Consider the following 21,536-nt stretch of genomic DNA (forward strand, 5'->3'; position numbering starts at 1 on the left):
TTAAATAAAACAAATAATAATTATTTTTTGCTACTGATTGTTTCAGTATTTAAGACAGCACAAGCAAATTCACCAGGCGTATTAATTATTGGCCTGTTATAAAATTTAGCAAAGGTTGATGAGTTCTGGGTCCAGCCCGCGGTCTTCCTAATCACGTCCAAAGAAATACCTTTAAATTGGGCCGTAGAAGTAGCGGCGTGGCGTGTGCTATGCCCAGAAAATATAGAAGTATCTATACCACATGTAAATAAAACCCCTTTTATCCAGCGCCCAATAGTAGAGGCAGTAACCGGTTTATGAGGTTTACCTATTGATAATAACAAATGGTTGTAATTTCCTCTTAAAATTTGAGTAAAGTTTATGTAATCACATAATGTTTTAGCAGGGCAAATTTCTGGCTTTTCAAAATAGGGTAAATAGAGATTAGGTTGGCTGCGGCCTGGACCAGATGTTTTGATTATGTCAGTAATAATTATGCTTACTCCATCATTTGACATGTGTATATTATTTAATTTTATAAGTGATAATGTCTGAGCTCGCTGTGCAGTACTTAATGCAATTAATATAACTAGCTTTTTTGTGATCTGGTCTAGGTTTAAAGACATATTTGGGGTCCAATTTTGTATTACGGTAAGTACTTTATTTGGATCCCATGTTGATTGATATTTTGGCATAGGATATTTAGTTTTATAGAACCCCTTAAATAGGCGCTTAATGCGGTCATCACTCCCGATTTTAGAGCCCATAATTAAGGAAAGAGCAGACTTATGAGAATTTAAAGAACCATAAGAGGCTCCAGATTTGAACATTTTTGTTAGAAAAAACATTATCATAGGCACAGATGGTCTATATATATCTATGTTATGTTCTTGGCAAAACTCCCACCAAATTTTATAAGAAGTATTGTATTGTTTTAAAGTGGAATCAGAAAGAGATGCAAACATTACTTCTATTGATGCTGGAGGAATAGCACGTTTCAGCCAGGCCTGCCTGATAATATCCCGGCAATTAGTGTAAGCTGACTGTGTAGGGGATGGCTGGCCCTGAAAGGAGAATGAAGTAAGTATTTTTCTGGTTCAAAAATTATTAGCTCAGATATAAGTAGTGTACGCATTAAAGGGTACCAGGGCTGTGAAGGCCAGTGGGGCATCACTAGAATACCAACAGCCTTATCATTTTTAATCTTCTGTATACATTTTAGGATCAGACTAAATGGAGGAAATGCATAAAAGAAGTGATTAGTCCATGTGATTGTAAAGGCATCTATGTTGCTTGCATCTGGATCTGGCTTCCATGATATATAAATAGGGCATTTAGCATTAGCTCGAGATGCAAATAAATCGATATTGGGAATGCCAAACTTGTTTACAATTTTTTGAAATGCTGTGGTATTCAATTCCCATTCAGTGTCCGGGTTTATTCTGCGAGATTCTTTATCTGCTTCTTTGTTTTCGCAAGACTTTATATAAGAAGCATAAACCCATATCGTCCTTTTTTCACACCACTGCCATATTGATCTGGCTAGGTTATTTAAATGTGGGAATTGAATACCACCCATTCTATTAATATATGCTATGGCTGTTTTGTTATCGACACGCAATAAGATGTGTATATGTTGTTTGTCTTTAACAAAATATTTTAATGCCAAGAATATAGCAAGTAGTTCTAGAAAATTTATATGATAAGATTTCTCATCCTCTTTCCAAAAGCCATTTGCCTTGATTTTGTTACAGACAGCACCCCACCCTGTCCTTGAAGCATCAGTAAATATCTCTAGATCAAATTTATGATATGCTAGGCTTCTATTTGTATTACTGATATTATTAAGCCACCAAGCCAAATCCAATTTAGTATCGGGGTGTAAAGCCATATGGGTGTCATAATTACCCATTTTCTTAGTTAAGTACATAAACTTGTGGTGTTCTAAGAACTTAGTATAGAGCCAGCCATATGTAGTAGCAGGACATGCTGCGATCAATGTGCCAATTAATTTTGCAAAGTCACGAATAAGACAATTATCAAGTTTTAAATAGTACTGTACTAATTTGGAAATGTTCAATTTCTTATCTACAGGCAACTGAAGTATCATATTCCTGGTATTAAAGATGAACCCTAAATATTGACAACATTGTGTAGGTTCAATAATGCTTTTGTCAAAGTTTATTACAAAACCTAAACATTGTAATAGAGAAATTGTTTTTTGAACATTGTCTAAACAATCTTGATAATTGGACCCTATACACATTATGTCATCCAGATATTGGACGGATTTATATCCTTTTTCCCTTAAATGTGTTACCACTACTTTCATAAGTTTTGTAAAAATGTAGGGTGCTGAAGATAAACCATAGGGAAGAGCAGTGAATTCATAAAGTTTATCATACTGAAATCGTAGATACTTCCTATCTTGTGGTTTTATGTTTACCAGTAAATATGACTCTTTTATGTCAATCTTAGCCATATAATCCCCAGGAGAAAGGAGGTTCATTGCAGTTCTATAATCTTCCATTTTGAAATGGGAAGATTGAACAAATTTATTTAATATTTTTAAATTTAAAATGAACCTTTTACTTCCATTTTGTTTGGGTACAAGAAATATTTTAGATATAAACTGGCCAGCACATGGTGTACAAGGAGAAACCGCACCAATTGTCAGTAAGTTTTCGATGGCTGTCTGCATATCATCATATTGATTATCTGTGTTATCAGGGGCGGCACAACAGGGCCCAGGCACAGAGCTTTGATAAGGTTCTGTTGCAAAGGGGATTGAATATCCTTTTATATATTCAAGTGTGGTTTTATCTTGGCATATTTTTCTCCAACAATTGATGAAATGTGCCAATCTACCACCATGACTCACCTCTATGGACGAAGAGCAGGTTGTTTGGCCGGAGGAACTCTGGGTTTCTTCACAGTTGGTTGGTACTGCTGGCCTTGGTATTTGCGAGGGTATGTTGAAGACTGTGTTCTCTTGTGTCCGCCCTTCGGCATTGTCTTCTGATGATTGAATCGAGGGGGACCATTGAAGTTTCCCTGGCGGTTTGGGACAGGAACCACTTTTTTAATAGTTTTTCCACTTCTTTGGACACTTTGTAGAGACTTAATTTTTTCAGTCAGATTTGTACCATATAAATACTCATCTCTCTCAACATCCTTGATGACATCAAGGAATTTTTTGTCCAATACGGGGAAGACAAGATTTTTCCTGGATTTTGTTTGGGTATGGTGCAAGTCCGTCAAAACCCTGCCTGCCTCACTCAGCACTGATATAAGGTTTAGTCTATTTACATTGTCACTGCTTATTAAGGAAGACAATGCCGTGCTCAAAATGGTCAACCCAATGCCCAGTTGGTTTTGCTCCATTTCTATTTTCTTGTCCCTGTTTACTATATTATCGCTAATGGATGCAGCGATTTCCGGGTTTAATTTTGGTGCCTTTAGGAGAATGCAATTTTCTGGCATTAATTTATCTATAAGTTTATCTTTACTTTCTTTCTGGATGCCATTTTTCAGTATGGTCGACCAAATTCTGGCCAAGTCACTATTTATAGGTGGGCCATATGAGGGTTTTTCAGGCATTAAGTCACCCAGTGCCTGGAGCACGTCAGGGCTCGTTGTAGGAACCTCTGCGATTGACTCCACCATGTCCACCGTAACTGAAGTTGGTGGTGGGATATCACCAACTGTTTCTGCTTCAAGCATGGTTTGAGCACCAGATTCGTCGTTTTCTTCGTCGGTATGATCTGAAAGCGACGAATTCATCTTGTCAGTAGTTGTACCTGGCTATGTCGCAACTGCTTAAACTACACCGCACGGATGATGTTTAAGAGTAAGAAGACAACGTGCGTATATCTCGTATACGCCCCGTGTCAAGTTATCGCGTCAGTGTATCGCGTACACCACCCGCGTTTATATACTTTGAGGTTGTGAAAATTTCCGAAGACAAACCATGTGGTTGTGCTGTACCCAATACAAAGTATTGGCATCGATCATTAATTGATTCTGTTCAACTTGTACTAGTAGGAAACATGCAAAACGATAGATTTTTACCTTGAAAGGATGTGGATGTGTCCTCCGGTTCCGAGACAGCTTCCAGCCTTTTACGTTTCAAACTTTTTTCTATACTTTTAAGTTTTTTAATGTAGTAGTCGATATCATGCTTTCTTTTCGGCATTTTTGTTATTTTTAATGAAAAAACAAGACTTTATTCAGAAAATTCTGTTAGGAATACGTTACTGTTGCCGCGCAAACGAAAAGAATGACAAGTGACATGGGTTGTCATAAACAATACATGGCGCGTTTAGTTTTTTTTTTAGGACTGGGATCTAAAATTGCGTTCAGTTGCCGAGTGACGTCAAGAAGCTGCATGGTAAACATATATCGAGAACGAAGCATGCAGTATAATAGTATAGTGCATTATAGTGTATAGTAGTATTTTAATAATTTGTTTTCTGTATCGCTTACTATGTCTGGTGTACAATAAAGAGTCTTTGTATTGTATTGTATTGTATAGTAAGTAAATATTTGAGGTAGCATAAAATGCTTTAATTATTTATTTATTGTAGGTACATAACACATAAAAATAACAGTTTAAATACATAGTAGTAGTCGTAGTGGGGCTTAACTAATTACAGCATTTTTAAATTAAAATACTACCAGCTAGATTTTACAAGCGACTTTGTTTATCGCTATATTGTCTAGACTGAAGTACTTAAGTATAAGACGTTGTATTATATTCCAAGTATCTTACAATTAGTTATCGAAAAGAAAGTGTTGTTCAGAATGAAACAATGCCTTTAGTTATTTGATATCATCTTTTACAATATTGATACTGTTAATAAAAACAACGGTCTTGTCAAACAAGATATTTCAAGAGTAATACGAGATTTTTCTTAGCTTCGTGGAGTATATGCGTGTATGTTTCACAAGGGCTAGATACCTATTGAGATATCTACTTTGTTTAATGCTTTAGTTATATCTAATACTTTGCATTTAATTAAATAACATTAAAGATCTGCTTTGAAAAACTCTACCTCATAGAGTTTCTTAGTGGATTCTTCTCACACACAGGTTTTTTCTGAATCGATGGAAGAGTTTTCGCCGTTCCTTCATTTTAAACGCTAGTATTAGGTATTTCTCGATCTAACCTTAGAGTTTAAACATTTATAACAGTGCTAGAGGTAAAAGTAGTTTAAAAATAGTTTCCCCGAGCGCTGACGCCAGTTGTAATAATTAATAATTTCAATTCAATTCTTGAAAGTATAGCTCCATCGATACTATAAATGATTCCGCCAATGTCGAGGTTGGAAAAGACACTATCAGTTTAGCCGTTGTTCGGTAGAATAATTTGATTAATAAATTAAATATTTATTTATTCCTCTTAATGGCGGCCATAAGGCTTGTGCCAATGTCAGTTAAATTAAAGATGAGTATATTCTTCTTATGCATGTTGTACGGTGATTGTAGTTTTTGCAACTTGATAGCAAAATTCCAGAAACCACGCGGAGACCACTTGCGCATTAAAAAATGTCAGACACGAGAGCAATATAGAATTTTGTGATCACTGTTCACTGTTAAGGTTAATCGTCGCATAAAACACTATCAAAATTATACTTCAACTAGCCAAAGAAGCAGAAATACCAAAATTAGATATCGTCTACATCCGCCATGTTCGAATGCTACAAATCGAATCCCCAATAAATTAAATAAAAAATAGTCAAACAGGTTTTTTTGCATTGTCCATTCTATCGTTACCCGAGCTACGTAGCTTTGGTACGAGTACGTACTTGTGGCAAATTTTAAGTCAATTCAATTGTTAGCAATGATTGCAAGACTTGTAGACAACTTACTACTTACGAATATTGCAAGTACAAAAAGCTTCTAAGTAATAATATAAGTAAAGTAAGTAACGATAATTACAGAACCATTGACATCTTGTCATTTTGACTTTAGTCATAAAACCGCACTCGACTCATTGCAAACAAATAGAATTAAAAAATTAACCGACTCGATAAAAGCAATTACTTTTTGATTAAAATGACTCCAAATGTATGCCTCAATGAAATTCTTGATAAGCACTAACGAGACGCTCAGATATACTTTAATCTTGTCATAAATAAAGGCCTTTCCGCCTTGCCGAATTATATTAAAAACCAGATAAATTACGAGAAAAATGAGCAAAAAGTTTGCACTGGCTGGACGCCTCTGTCAATTACGGTGTGCCGGTGTCCGCTCGAATTTAAAAAGTAAAAAACCGTCATGGCGGCTGCGGCGTCCCGCCAAAACAAAATGGATGAGTGCAGTAGCTTTGAATGTCAATAAGCGTAGTATGTTTTTGATAAGAATGTGCAAATAAGAAACCCGTATTTTTGGTTTAGTTTTCAACGGTGCGTTGAATGGATAGTAAGTCTGAGTACACAGTCATCCATCATTGTCAGAAACACTTATTGTATAAGAATAAACATGAATCAGTGACGTCTTATTTTACTACGAACGCAAAAATAAAGATGTTCTTGAAGGTAAACAACATTCCCAGTTCTCGCGCACTAAATTTATCGTACTTTAAAATTTTAAACCATTTCTATGAAAACCTTTTCCCTTACTTGGGGACGTTCGTAATACTATAGCACTTACTTATAACAGTTGTATCTTTCCATCGCGTGAATTTTATTTTTGACCCCTTCATTTTTTGATGAAAAGGTCTTTGTGGGTGGACGGGCGACAAGTGAGCGTGGGTTTGTTTTTGCAAGCTTATACATCATCATCATCAGCCGGAAGACGTCCACTGCTGAACAAAGGCCTCCTCCTTAGAACGCCACAACTCGCCACTTGCATTCACCGGTTGCTCGCGATTCTCATCATGTCGTCAGTCCACCTGGTGGGAGGCCTGCCAACGCTTCGTCTTTCGGTTCGTGGTCGCCACTCGAGGACTTTTCTTCCCAAACCATCTGTTCTTCGAGCGATGTGGCCCGCCCGTTGCCACTTCAACTTGCATATTTTACCAGCTATGTCGGTGACTTTAGTTCTTTGACGAAGATATTACATATCTAACTTTAAAATTGTCGTACTTCCTGATATCCGTTTGAGCTGAAATTGGATCGTTTCTGTAGAGATAACTCTTCAACGGTTTATTGTATACGACTTGAAACTAGGCATGGATATGGCATCGCAAGTAACTACAGTCACTAATGTACTTACCTACAACCCGGAAAAAACTTTAATTCAAAATGAAATTTATTCAAAAACTTATTTCTATTCCAAATCAGTCAATATCAAAATATATTTCCATTTAGGCTATAACAAGCACTTATGTCAAAAAATCTACCCATATCGAAAATACAAACTGAGACATGGATGCACAGAAAAACCAGAAAAAGAGACCAGCGCTGGGAATCGAACCCAGGTCCTCAGCAATCCGTGCTGCGTGCTATAACCCCTACACCACGGCTGGACAGGAATCTAGACACGAATTTTTCCTATGCATACATATCTCAGGTTGCTTATTTCTACTACGCTACTTATGCAGCAGCACTAGCGACATCTATGTTCCGCTCTCATCGAGAGACGTCACACTCTTTCGGAACCAACCGCTCACCCAGACAAGAGATGTCGCTACTAAGCAATCAAATTATGATTGGTAACAAAAACACAACGAATGAAACAAACTAAAACTTGTGAAGTAACAAATTTGGAGTTGAAATAAAAAATACAAAAAGACTCCAAAAAACCAATCATAAAAAAATCTACCAGCGATTCGGAAAAACCACAGTGGAAAACTAGTGTGGATAGAAATTAATTATCTCATCTCAAGACTATGACTATTGAATTTAGTTCTAAAAGAGGTGATTGTGTTACAAGTAAAGGGTTAAGGTCAAACAGTGGGTCACCAAATAATTATTATTTGTTAAAGTAAACAAATCAGTGTACCTTGTTTGTAAGGGATTGTTTATCTTAAGGGGTACCTTCAATGAAGGGTCGGTTCGGTTGCTAACGAAAACTGTGCAAACTGGAATTAATTGAGATATAACTTAACGGGATTGTTCGTAAATTTGTATAGTTTGAATGATGATATTTTAGGCTTTGATAATAAATCAATAATTAAATATCATTACACCAGTTGACTCAGTCCTACTAACAAATTAAGCAAAACTTGTACTATGGGTACTACCTACCCAACGCATAATTATGCTAATATAGGTAAAAACGTACTTAAATGTTTATTAAACGTCTAAGACTTGAGAGAAAACATTCGCATTATTAATACAAATATCTACGCCAACCGGGTATCGAACCCGGGTCATCAAGCTCAACGGATAATGGATCGATCACAGTCATAATTTAAGTATTTAAAACCCCCACACTCTTAATTGCAGAGTGACCATGCACTTACTCGTAGTCAGTCATTTGATATCTACTTCTAATCCTAACCTATCCTAATCTAATCCTATCCGGGTGACACTCCCGGCCCGGATAATACCGGGATGGAAATACCGACCCTGTTTTTCGTGTATACGCCCATAGAAGCTCCTGTCAGTTTCTATGGGCGTGTACACAAAAAACAGGGCCGGTATTTCCATGTCGGTGTTATCCGGGCCGGGAAAGAGTGTCACCCGGATAGGATTAGGTTAGGATAGGTTAGGATCAGAAGTAGGTATCAAATGACTGACTACGAGTAAGTGCATGGCCCTTATAGTTTCGCCATGTCTGTCTGTCTGTCCGTCCGTCCGCGGCTTTGCTCAGGGACTATCAATGCTAGAAAGTGATTCGGTCGATTCAGTGATTTGTTTGCAAAATATTCAACTTTAAAGTGCAAATTTTCATTAAAATCGAGCGTCCCCCCCTCTAAAATCTAAACCGGTGGGTGGAAAAAATTGAAAAAAATCAGGATGGTAGTAAGTATATCAAATTTTCAAGGAAAACTATAACAGCTAAGTTTGCTTGAGAATTATTAGTAGTTTATGAGTAAATAGCAGCCTAAGGTATAAAATATACCTAAACTTGGAAGATTCCATATAAAATACGGAATCCTTACAAAAATATTACTTAATTTTTTCGTAATGGCTACGGAACCCTATTTTTTTACTTTCATTCACAAACCGCGTGTGTAAAAAAGAAACTAAAGAAACTTGCACGGCTTATATCGGGTGTTCTTTCCCGAACTTTCCAGGGAATGCTGAAGTTTTGATGGTATTTAGAGTTACTTTGTTCAACGAGCAAGTTTAAATAAACAGGGGGCCTACCATGATTTTTCATAAACGATCCAAACGCAGAGCAGTTCAATTTAGGCACCTAAACTGAATCGTCGAAATTGGTACCACGACGTTTATTTCTTAGAGCTGAGTCTCAATGGTTTACAAGTGAATGAAAGACCGATATTGTCTCTGGTCCGAAACTGAAACGCTAAGTGGCGAAAGGGATGCCGCTATATGCAAACCAAATATTGTATACTAAAACCTCTTTATTTTGGAAAACCATAACTCTATGTCATTCCGTGTTCTTAGCAACCGTTGTGTTGATTACAAATAAAATGTTTACGTTGTCACTTTCTCTTTTCTCACTGAAAAATTACAATACAATACAAAGTAAAAAAAGTATAGAAAAAAAATTACAAGGTGAGCAATAGGCGGCCTTATCGCTTAAGTGCGATCTCTTCCAGGCAACCTTTATCTTTATTAAATTAGTTTTATCAATGAGGAGTTAAGAAGCACAATGTCGTGAGTACCTATGAAAAGTTATAAAACTTGTTTAAAAGTTCTTGAAAATTAAAAATATTCTAAGTAAAACACTTAAAATTCCAAAAGAATTGACAGAATGAGTAACTTATACTGAATCGCCAAATTTGACACTGAAGCGATTCAATTCCCACTCAAGTTAAGCGTCATGGTACGAAAACCGCTTGAAGTGAGTGAATGAAAATGTCGGTATCGCTGTCGCTGAACCGTGCTTGAACTGAATCGCAAAAGTAACGTCGTGGTACGAAATAGCGATACATTTCAGTTTAGAGCCTAAACTGAAATAATCGTATTAAGAGAGCATGGTAGGCCCCCAGTGCCTTCTAAATAAAAACTACTAAAAAGTAGAATTAGCTCCAATCGTCGATATTTTCAGATGGGTAATTTTTCAGCGGCAATGGAAATGAAATAGCAACAGCGGAAACAATTGTTCACTTACTATGTACCTTTTATTGTTCATTCATTAGTATTATAATTTTATTTTTTAAATTTTATTGATCTATTTCGATTGATTTGGTTGATTTTTAGTGTGCACTAGAGCATAAAAAGTCATTTTATATCGCCTAGATCCAGCATAAACACCAACTTTACGAGCATGAGAAGTGAAAACGATTTTTTTTCAACCTGTAGATATGTACCTACTACCTACTGTAGTTTTCTTCTCCTTCTCGGTCGTCATACTCTTGGCAGAGTGGTCGTGGTCGTCACATCAGGGGTGGTGGCAAGCTTTACAATCCGTCGCCATTCCTCCCGTACTGCAGCCCTTCTCGAACACTGGAGGAGTGGACCGTTGAGTGCAGCTTTAGCTTAGTCCGTCCAACGCATGGGTGACCTGCCGCGTGCTCTCGTGCCTTCAATCTTCCCTTGAACCACAAGCCGTTCCACAAATATTGTGTCTTCCCGACGTGTGATTTGACCAAAGAAAGTGTGAATACGACATTGGACGATGGAAGAAAGTTGCTGTTTGATGCCGAGTTCTTGGAGGATTGAGACGTTGTTGGTTCGGAATTGCGTCCAGGATATGCCAAGCATTCTTCTCCAGCACTAAATTTCCAAAGCGTCTATCTTCTTCTCGCTTTCTCGCAACGTCCACGTTTCAGCATCGTAGACAAATATGGGAACCCCTACTAAAGTTAGTATTTCGCATCACTAGCTTGATAACGCGTTCGCCTTCTTCTTTAAAAAAAACTGCCAAGTGCGTGTCAGATTAATGACCGTGTTAGCCTAATATTGAGCAAATTTTTTAAAACCTGCAAAGCGATTCATGGTGTGTTTAAAGTTCCCAATCCGCATCGGGCAGGCATGGGAACTACGGCCCAAACCTTCTAATCCTGAGAGGAGACTTGTGCGCAACAGTGGGACGTATTTAGTCTAGAATCATGATGCGTGCTAGACTCACACGCAGATTTTCATGCTACTGTAGGTAGATAACCGAAGAATGTTTTGAATGAACACTGCAATCAATTCCAAATAAATGTTCGCTAAAAACGTCCGCCGAACATACAAACAGTGTGTCTCAACCGCAACTACAAAAGAAAACTAAACGGAGAACACAACGCGCCTATAACCAGCCTTATCGCAGGCGCATAAAACCTGGTTCAGCGTAGCAAAGAATAATGTAAAACAGAGGCGAGCTGTGGTTTTTTGCTGTCAAAACTTAGCACGGAACTTTGACATGTGGTGATACGGAAATAAAGTTTGCCCAGTATCTGCATTTGTTTTTCCTTTGTTGTCTGTGGTGTTGATTTATTTTTACAGATATTTGTAAGGATGACTTTTTCGAAGAGTGTCTATGGGTGGTGCGATAGTTCTACGAGCGTTTCAAACGGTATCAGTTACATGTCGCTTGTTTATGTCGGCGGCCGATCGTAAAATCCGCCAGATCACGAAATTCCTAGGTATATCGTGAAATGGTGCCATTTCATGAATTGGTTAAGGGACATCCGCCATATCGTTAAAAACTCACCGTTTAACGATTTGCCTAGTGACGTTTAGTCAGATCATAAAATTCCTAGGCATATCATGAAACGCTGCCATATTTACTGGCACTTCGGCAGCCACTTTGGGTCTTTTAAGTTCTCATGACGTGTCTACTCTTATTTCTGTTGTTCTGTCTATCGTTCAAATGTTAGTAAACCTTCCGTTTGTTGTGTTGTTGTTTTTCTTCCAGTTGGAAGAGATCTCTTTATGGGATAACTTCGCCTTTGTATGTCGGGTTCTCAATCTAAACTTTTATTTTTATGTGTTTTATGTACAATAGAGATATGTATATAATTTAGTTTTTTGGTGAAATGAATTTGTTGCATTATTTTTGTCCCCGAAAAAATGTGGCCGAGTAGAGTTTTCCTGTATAGAACATAGTAGCATTTTTAACTTTTTTAGTTAAATATTAATTACTTACACCGAAAAAACAAACAATAGCACCACTTTTTCACTTTTTACTTCTTTTATTTGTTGGTTACTCATCTGGTGTTGCAGGTGTCCATGGGCGACGGTAACCGTTTACCATCAGGCGATCCGTTTGCTCGTGTGCCCCCTATACCATAAAAAAAGAAACAATGCAACGAAAAGACTTTTTACCCTTTTAATACTGACCAAGGGAAAACACAATGTACCTACAGTAGAGTTCATAAACTAGTGAGCAAAATTTCGATCAAAAATATCTGAACACGACTCTATTCGACTGTACCAGGTACATTACTAACATAGGGTAAAGTTGAATTGTTCGGTGTATAGGCTATTGCCTGAAATAAACGCTTTTGTTCATTCATTCCGAGAGTTATACACGACCATACAATAATGTACCTAAATCAGACATTATACAGTGAATTTCTAATGATAATTGCAACAAAATTAACTTTTGTTTGTTCACACACGCCTCTCGGGATCACAGGGAACAAAATGTATAAATGAATGGCTGAATTTGTGAATAATTTTAGTCCCAATCCGATTCTTATTGGATGTGGTCAGAGTCAATCAGCAACCGTTGCCAATGGAGCAACGTAATTGTTTCTGCGGTTTTGAATTATTTTATCAAATAAATTATAGCTTTTTGACACTTGAGTACTTTCCTACGTAAAAACTCACTCGCTTAGATTATCATAAAATATTGTACACGTAGTTTTTCTTTTGTCAATCAGACTAAAAATTACTAAGATCAAGCGCGTTAAAAGTATCGCACGGCGTGACGTCACCGGAACTTCAACGGACTATATCTTCATATTTTTTTGGATGTTTAATAAGGCTGAAATGGGACTGGGCAGGCCACGTCAGCCGTATGGAATCCAATAGGTGGGCTAAAATAGCCACAGACTGGATACCACAAAACAGACTTCGGCGGCGTGGCAGGCCCAGGCGTCGATGGCGGGATGATCTGGACGCCTTTCTTCGCAGCTGGTCAGAGATCGCCCAAGACCGGGTAGAGTAGAGGACATGGGGGGAGGCCTTTTCCCAGCAGTGGGACACCTCTACAGGCTTCTATAGTTATTTGTGTGACAAGGGAGCAAAATGGTGTATTTACGGCGAGGGCGTACATTGAATCCAGAATGTAGCGAAGGATTTTACAATAAAATCCTGAGCGTAATGAGGGATTGAAGTGTTAACGCCCAAGATGAAAATATTTTTTTCACACCTCTCCTTCAGAAAAGTAACTTTTCCTCCCTGACGAGAGGGAGCAAAGTGCAACTTTTCTGTTCAAGGCTTTTCTAAGTGTTTTATTGCAAATGCCATTTTTTGAATTTGATAATTGTATTGTACGCCATTTTCCATGCTGATTGTTCTTTAATAATGTTTAGAATATTTTTTTTCAAGTTTCTTAATGCTCGGTGTGAAAAGTTGCATGAGCCACTCGGGAGCAAAATTATTTTCATCTTGGGCGTGAAAACTTGAATCCCTTATTACGCTCAGGATTCTACTCCTCTGCTACATCCAGAATCCTTTGCTACATTCTGGATTCAATGTACGCCCTCGCCGTAAATACACCATTTTGCTCCCTTGTGACACAAATAACTATGCTCCCGAGTGGCTCTTATAATTCTTCACAAAGCATTAAGAAATTTGAAAAAAAAAAAACGAATTCTAAATATAATTAAAGATTAACCAGAATAGAAAATGGCGTGGCTTTACAATTATCAACTTAAAAAAATGACATTTGCAACAAAATACTTAGAAAAGCCTTGAACAGAAAAATTGCACTTTGCTCCCTTTCGTCAGGGAGGAAAAGTTACTTTTCTGAAGGAGATGTGTGAAAAATATATATAATATGTATTTAAAGTAAGTATCTATCTATATAAGTATGTTTATCCGTTGCCTAGTATCATAGTACAAGCTTTGCTTAGTTTGGGACTAGGTCAATTGGTGTCAAGTGTCCCATGATATTTGATTTTTTATTTGATTGTTTTTATGTAACATCTCTTTCCGCATTATATTTGTCTTAAATCAATCGACTTGGAGCACATGGCGTTGTTTGATTTGTTTTGAGTATACCTGCTTCGAGTGCTTTTTAGTCAGCAGTGGACGTCTTGGAAGCCTATGAGGCCTATGTTTAACATTAGACGCCCTACGGCTGATGATGAGATGATGATAAGTGAAAATTGAAAAAAGCTACTATAGCGTTGCCAGTTGTCAATTTTACGCAAATGCCAGCCTTTTCGCGTAATCAACTTGTTTCTGTGATTGAGGTTTTAGAGATAGCGAAATCGCGGTACAATAGTCGGCTTCAAATGCAGATTAAGGCATCAATGGACCCCGGGAAGGAAAGGGTCTGCTGATAAGGACGATGATATCATTTTATGCTGTGACAAATAGCCGCGACCCGTGCTCCTCCAATTAAAGTAAAGTGCCTTATAGAGATTTAGGCCAGTAACTTTACTTTTGACGTAGATATATCCTACTTATATTAACTAGAGTCTTTGAACACCTCGTTTTTAGGGCTCCGTAACCAAAATGGCAAAGACGGAACCCTTATAGTTTCGCCATGTCTGTCTGTCTGTCTGTCCGTCCGCGGCTTTGCTCAGGGACTATCAATGCTGGAAAGCTGTAATTTTGCACGAATATATATGTTAACTATGCCGACAATGGTAGAATAAAAAAATCAAAAACAATTTTTTTTAGAGTACCTCCTATAGACGTTAAGTGGGGGTGATTTTTTTTTCTCATCTAACCTTGTAGTGTGGGGTATCGTTGGATAGGTACTTTTAAAACCAATAGGGGTTTGCTAAGACGATTTTTCGATTCAGTGATCTGTTTGTAAAATACTCGACTTTAAAGTGCAAATTTTCATTAAAATTGAGCGCCCCCCCCCTCCCGCCCCCCTCTAAAATCTAAAATTCAGGATGGTAGTAAGTATACCAAACTTACAAGTAAAATTATAACGGTTGTTTTCTTGAGAATTATTAGTAGTTTAAGAATAAATAGCAGCCTAAGGTATAAAAATAATATACCTAAACTTGGAATATTCCGTACAAAATGCGAAACCCTTAGAAAAATATTACTTACTTAATTTTTTCGTAATGGCTACGGAACTCTATTTCGGGCGTGTCCGACACGCTCTTGGCCTTTTTTTAAACGCGCCATCGATACACGTTTTAGAAACGCGCGTTAACAGCGCGTTCTTTTCCTTAGAGCAGCCGTACGACTCGCGTGTGTATCGCGTTCGTATCAGCTACGCAATGAACAGGAATAAGAATGTATTGCAAACTTAACTAGATACAGAGCCTAATAATCATGTATTTGTGCGATATAGGTACATAAAATCCCAAATACGGAAATTCGCCGAAGAAATAAAGTCAAACTGTGAAGTCACAAACTGAAGCTCCAAGAATACGCAAGTTGCAATGGGTGTACTGCATCGCTGTAAGAACAGACAGACCGTTGGGGGAGAAAGGGCTAGTGGCGGCCACTAGGTGGACTAATAACACATGGCCAGAGTGGCGTTCCAAGGGAAAGCCCTTCGTTTAACAGTGGAAGTTTCCGGCTAAAGATAAAGAACATTCAGAGGGTGTTATAAACGCTCACACGGCGCCAGTTGCGAGAAAACGTGGGCAGTTAGAAGTTAGAATGTTACCTTAATGGCCAGACGAAAAATCAATTCATCATTTTTCTTATATCGGAGAACATAGAAATCCTTGGAAATCTATTACACCGAAAGCCTATTAGTGGAGAGTTATGGCGGAGTTTAATAAATAATGTATTGCAGGCCACTCGAGAAATAACAAGGCTCTGTCGACACGGGCGAAGTAGTAAAGATAGCGAGAAAACTAATGAAGAGAATCTTTGTTAGGATTGGGACCTCTGAAATTACAGAACAACAACAACAATACATAGCGCAATAAAGACTGTGTTTGAGTTTGAACATTTTGTTAAATAATTGACATAGTAAGTCGTGCTGGAAAAATATGCAAGTTGAAGTGGCAATGGCTGGGCCCTTGGCCCACGAACCGGAAGACGAAGCGTTGATGGCAGGCCTCCCACCAGGTGGACTGACGACATTGTGAGAGTTGTAGGAAGCCGGTGGATGCAAGTGGCGAGTTGTCGTTCATTGTGGCGTTCTAAGGGGGAGGCCTTTCATTCGTAATTTGTAATAAATTCGTAAATAAAACGAAATAAAAAACACTTCGAAACTTAAAATTAAACTAAATCTGAAAGAGGCCCCCGCAGCATGGTGCCCAATAGGCTGGTATTCCCTAGTCAAATAAAGATGACAATAATGTTAAGAGAGATAGCTGCCAGCCCTTTATTTTCCAAAGATGTCGAACAGACGCATAAATAAAAGCTTTTTTCTAAAAGTGTTTTTACCTCTTGTACGAATCCCTTAAACGGTTACTACTATAAAAAAAAATATCATGGGACACTTGACACTAATTGACCTAGTCCCAAACTAAGCAAAGCTTATACTATTGATACTAGGCAACGGATAAACATACTTATATAGATAAATACAAACTTAAATACATATTAAACATCCAAGACCCGAGAACAAACATTCGTATTATTCATACCAATATCTGCCCGAAAAAGTAGAATCGATTACCTACAATACCTATGTTTTAAATAAGGTTTTGTTTGTGTTTTAAATCCCTTTTTATTGTACCCAGCTAATAATTGAATACTGGCCGGTTCGCTGTCAGTTTGATTTTCTTCTAAAAATGTCAAAACGCAACTTACAAATACCAACTAATATATAGCTTTTGCCCGCGGGAACTATGCATCTTTCTGGGATAAAAAGTAGCCTATGTCACTCTCTGGCCCATAAACTATCTCCATGCCAAAAATCACGTCAATCCGGCGCTCCGTTTCGACGTGAAAGGCGGACAAACGTACAAACACACACACTTTCGCATTTCATAAGAGCGTACAGTTAGAAATCAAATAGAATTTAGCAAAACTTTGAACATTTTTTGAGATAATGAAGGTTTTCGAAAATAAATGCAATAAAGTAAATTTAAAAAAATATTTTTGCTCTGTCTGCGGTTTACAGTTATTTAATTAACAACCTGTATACTTACTGAGTTTTGTTGTGGTGATCCCAAACGTCTCTAGAATACAGGATTTGTTCAACCCACGCTACTTTGCCGAATCACCTCATTTCCTAAAAGCATAACGAGAATCATTTACACGAAGTTTGTCGGCATCAACTAGGCTGTATTAAAATGAGTTCTATGACGGATATAAATATTCTAAGAATAAATTTCCTGTTTTAAATATCGTCATGTCTGTCTGTCTGTCTGTCCGTCCGTATGTCACAGCCACTTTTTTTCGAAACTATAAGAACTATACTGTTGAAACTTGGTAAGTAGATGTATTCTGTGAACCGCATTAAGATTTTCACACAAAAATAGAAAAAAAATTGGGGGTTTCCCATACTTAGAACTTAAACTAAACTTTTTTTTTTCATCAAACCCATACGTGTGGGGTATCTATGGATAGGTCTTAAAAAAAACTACCTACCCTATCTTATGGATTTTGATTTAATTGCCAGATTGAATGGTTCATGCCAGCAAAGCCGCGGGTAGACGCTAGTTGCTAATTAAATTAACAAAAGAGCGCTTTGATTTCAAGTTTATTTTAGTCCGGGAACACGGGGATTGGGGGATCGGAGGGATGCTGGGGAATCCATTAATTATTCCCCAAATCAGCATTCCAATGTTTCGAGGAATCCCCTTAAAAGTAATTTTAAGTAATTAAAACTAAAAGCAAGAGTTTTAATAAACATTTATTAATAATTAAGTGACTTGCTGTCGCATTTTATATAAAAACCAAAATCAAAATTAAAAATTGGACGGAATTCTTCGTCAAAAAAAAAACCGAAATTGTCAAGACTATTTTGACGACCGGCTGGCCAAGCGGTTAGAGAACCTGACTACGAAGCTTGAGATCCCGAGTTCGATTCCCGGCCGGGGCAGATATTTGTATGAATAATACGAAATATCTGGGTGACCGAGCTATGCTCAGGCTAAAACTCGATAATAGGCGTTTTCCCAGAGAGATAAGACTAAGCTAGATCGATATGTTATCCCCGAAAACCCCCACCCACATACCAAATTTCATCGAAATCTTTGGAGCAGTTTTCGAGATTCTGGTTAACATTGAAAACTTCAATTTCGTTCGCTATACGTATAATACGCAATGTAGTGTAGGTAATTAACATGATTTTTCTCGCAGGCCATATCAGAGGACTTATTTTTACCTAACACAGTTAGAATCACAATTGTATTCGCTATTTCCTTCTGCCACACGGTGTAGGTAATATGAGGATAGAAAGAGATTGCGAATGCGATTGCGAATGCAATTTCAAACGTCTGAGCGTAAAGCAGCGTTTCCACCAATAATGTGTGAGGATGTGTTGCGAGACTTGCGAGGGATGTGTTTTCCATTAACCAATAGAAACGCTTCATTTACACATTCTCGCACAGCTCAGCTCTGGTGGAAACAGCTGAGCGGAGCGAGGCGAGGTAAATTAAGCTATACCGTGTTGAAGAAAAAAATGGTGAAAACTATTATGATTCAAGTGTCTTCTACAATAAGGCGTCTGTTCGCGAAACAGAGTCTTATTTATGTATATCCCCCCCCCCCTTCTACTAGCTAAGCTGTTGCTTAAATATAAAAAGATCGTGATGCCCAATCCGGACTTGGCCCACGTGGGAACTAAGCCCCAAGCCCTCTCATTCTGAGAGGAGGCCTGTGCCCAGCAGTGGGACGTATATAGGCTGAGATGATGATGATGGTACCTAATATACATTTGGTAGGATCGCTTCTCGGTTCAGACGGGGGATTTTTAAAAAATTTGAATACAGTTAAGTGTTAATTTTGACCGCTATGTGTGTCTGTCTGTGGCACCGTAGCTCTTAAACGAGTGAACCGATTTGAATGCGGTTTTTTATTTGAAATCAGGTTTCCAGCGATGGTTCTTAAACATGTTTTATCAAGATCGGTTCAGCCGTTTTTGAGATATTGAACTTTGAAGTGACAATGTCGGGGGTTTTCCAACTTTTAGTTGGTTAGGTTATTTCATATCAGAACGAATTCAGTAAAATTTTCTATCTATAATGTAAGTAGTAATCTTAAAGGTACTTTCCCTCCATGTCGCAAAGCTGTGACATACTGTATAGAAATACACGAAAACCAACTTTGTTTTATGCTATGTTGAGAAGAAAAGCTCCTCTAACCCTAAAAGAAATATGTTCGGCGTCAGCCATGCCGATTACACGAACCGTATCTCAGTATGATTTGTATCTGCTACAATTTACGCTATAAATCTCAAACTTGAACTAACACCCAACTTTTATATCACGTCTAGTGAACGTATATTTTGTGTTATTTTTTTGTTTTTAACCCAACTCAAAATGGGTGTTATTAGTTTAATGCCAAAGTCTGTATGTCTTTCAAACGAATGGACAGATTTCGATGAGGTTTTTTACGTGAAAGCAAGTGAAAGCGAGGTTCTTAGATATATTTTATTAAAGTCAGTTTAACCATTTTTAGGGTTCCGTAGTTATAACTAGGAACCCTTATCGTTTTGCCATGTCTGTCCGTCTGTCTGTCCGCGGGTAAGCTCAGAGACCGTTAGTACTAGAAAGCTGTAATTTGACATGAATATACATATCAGTCACGCCGACAAAGTGGTACAATAAAAAAAAGTAAAAAAAAAATTAAGAGTACCTCCCATAGACTTAAAGTGGGGGTGATTTTTATTTCTTGACTAATCCTATATTGTGGGGTATCGTTGGATAGGTTTTTTAAAACCATTGGGGGGTTGCTAAGAGACTTTTTCTATTGAGTGATCTGTTTGCGAAATATTCAACTTTAAAGTGCAAATTTTCATTGAAATCGAGATTCTCTAAAATCTACACAGTTGGGTGGAAAAATTAAAAAAAAATCAGAATGGTAGTAAATATATAAAATTTACAAGGAAAATTATAGCGGCTAAGATTGCTTAATAATTATTAGTAGTTTAAGAGTAAATAGCAGCCTAAGGTATAAACGCATGAGCAAAGTCACTGTAGTCCATTGTGATATATATCAATGATGAAACTTTTCTGTAAAGTGGAATCCTTGGCATAAATTACTACCATCATCATTCAGCAACAGTTGAATCCTTGGCATAAATTATCACCAACATCATTCAGCAGCAGTTGAATCCTTGGCATAAATTATTACCATCATCATTCAGTAACAGTTGAATCCTTGGCATAAATTAATTATTAACATCATCACTCAGCAGCAGTTGAATCCTTGGTATAAATTATTTCATGATCATTCAGCAACAGTTGAATCCTTTGACACAAATTATTACCATTATCATTCAGCAGCAGTTGCATCCTTGGCATAAATTATTATCATCATCATTCAGCAGCAGGTGAAATTTTGTGATTTTATTCTGATCCCATGTGAACATCGGGATGGAATCGGCATGAAATTTCATCTAAATCCATGCAGCCCAGTGTGAATAAGTGACCAAACACACGCTTATGCTCAATGACTTAGTCCTATTATTGAATGACTTCTCCAAAAAAACAAAATGGCTTCCAATTCCTAAGACATTTATTACGAGAACACAAAACCCCAAACGTTTGAATAAATTAAGCAAACACAACGTCCGTTTTAATTTCAAGTGACAAACTGTCACGCGTACAGAAAGAGTATGAAAATGAAAAAAACCGCCCGCCCTTCGTTCTTAATTTTGTTGAGGCTCCATCGTACAAGCAGTGGCGATTTCAAAGGGCTCCCAGCTATAGACAACCCTGTTCCTACTGCGAACTAATGGGAATTTATAGTTTACATTGCGAAAAAGTAGGAAAAAATCCCAGTAGTTTTTTTTTACTTATAAGAGGGAGAAAAGAATATGAGGGTCACCTGATGTGACCTAGTTATATTTCAGATTAAGATTTCTTGTACCTACACTCATACTTATTTTCACCAAATAAATGTATTCTATTTTGTTCCATTTCATTCCATTCTATTCTATTTCTATCCCGTCCTGTCCTATCCTATCCTATCCTATCCTATCCTATCCTATCCTATCCTGTCCTGTCCTGTCCTGTCCTGTCCTGTCCTGTCCTGTCCTATCCTATCCTATCCTATTCTATTCTATTCTATTCTATTCTGTTCTATTCTATGTGAAGCAATTAGCGCGGCCCATAGATATTACTGTAACACGAGTGGTATCATAGGTGCTTTGCCGGCCCTTTCAGAGACTGATAGGCTCATTTTTTTAAATCCCTAATGTTGTATTGTTCCATGTTTTTGGTAAAAGTTTCCCACTTGTCCGCAATGCGAACAGAGGCATATTGCCATGTCAACTGGGAA

The 21,536-nt window shown here is 37.6% G+C and overlaps 1 protein-coding gene across 1 annotated transcript; it reads right to left on the bottom strand.

The window, feature by feature from the left end:
- Window positions 1-439: 439 nt before the first annotated feature.
- On the bottom strand, window positions 440-4,393 carry LOC141444119 (uncharacterized). Its single transcript, XM_074109553.1, has 3 exons — window positions 4,051-4,393; window positions 2,861-3,743; window positions 440-1,043 (listed from the first exon to the last, which is right to left on the bottom strand). Exons 1-2 carry the CDS (start codon window positions 4,172-4,174, stop codon window positions 2,863-2,865), a joined length of 1,005 nt encoding a protein of 334 aa, XP_073965654.1. The 5' UTR covers window positions 4,175-4,393; the 3' UTR covers window positions 440-1,043; window positions 2,861-2,862.
- Window positions 4,394-21,536: the final 17,143 nt, after the last annotated feature.

The sequence above is a fragment of the Choristoneura fumiferana genome, chromosome 29 (genome assembly GCF_025370935.1).
Source record: "Choristoneura fumiferana chromosome 29, NRCan_CFum_1, whole genome shotgun sequence".
NCBI classification, from domain to species: Eukaryota; Metazoa; Arthropoda; class Insecta; order Lepidoptera; family Tortricidae; genus Choristoneura; species Choristoneura fumiferana.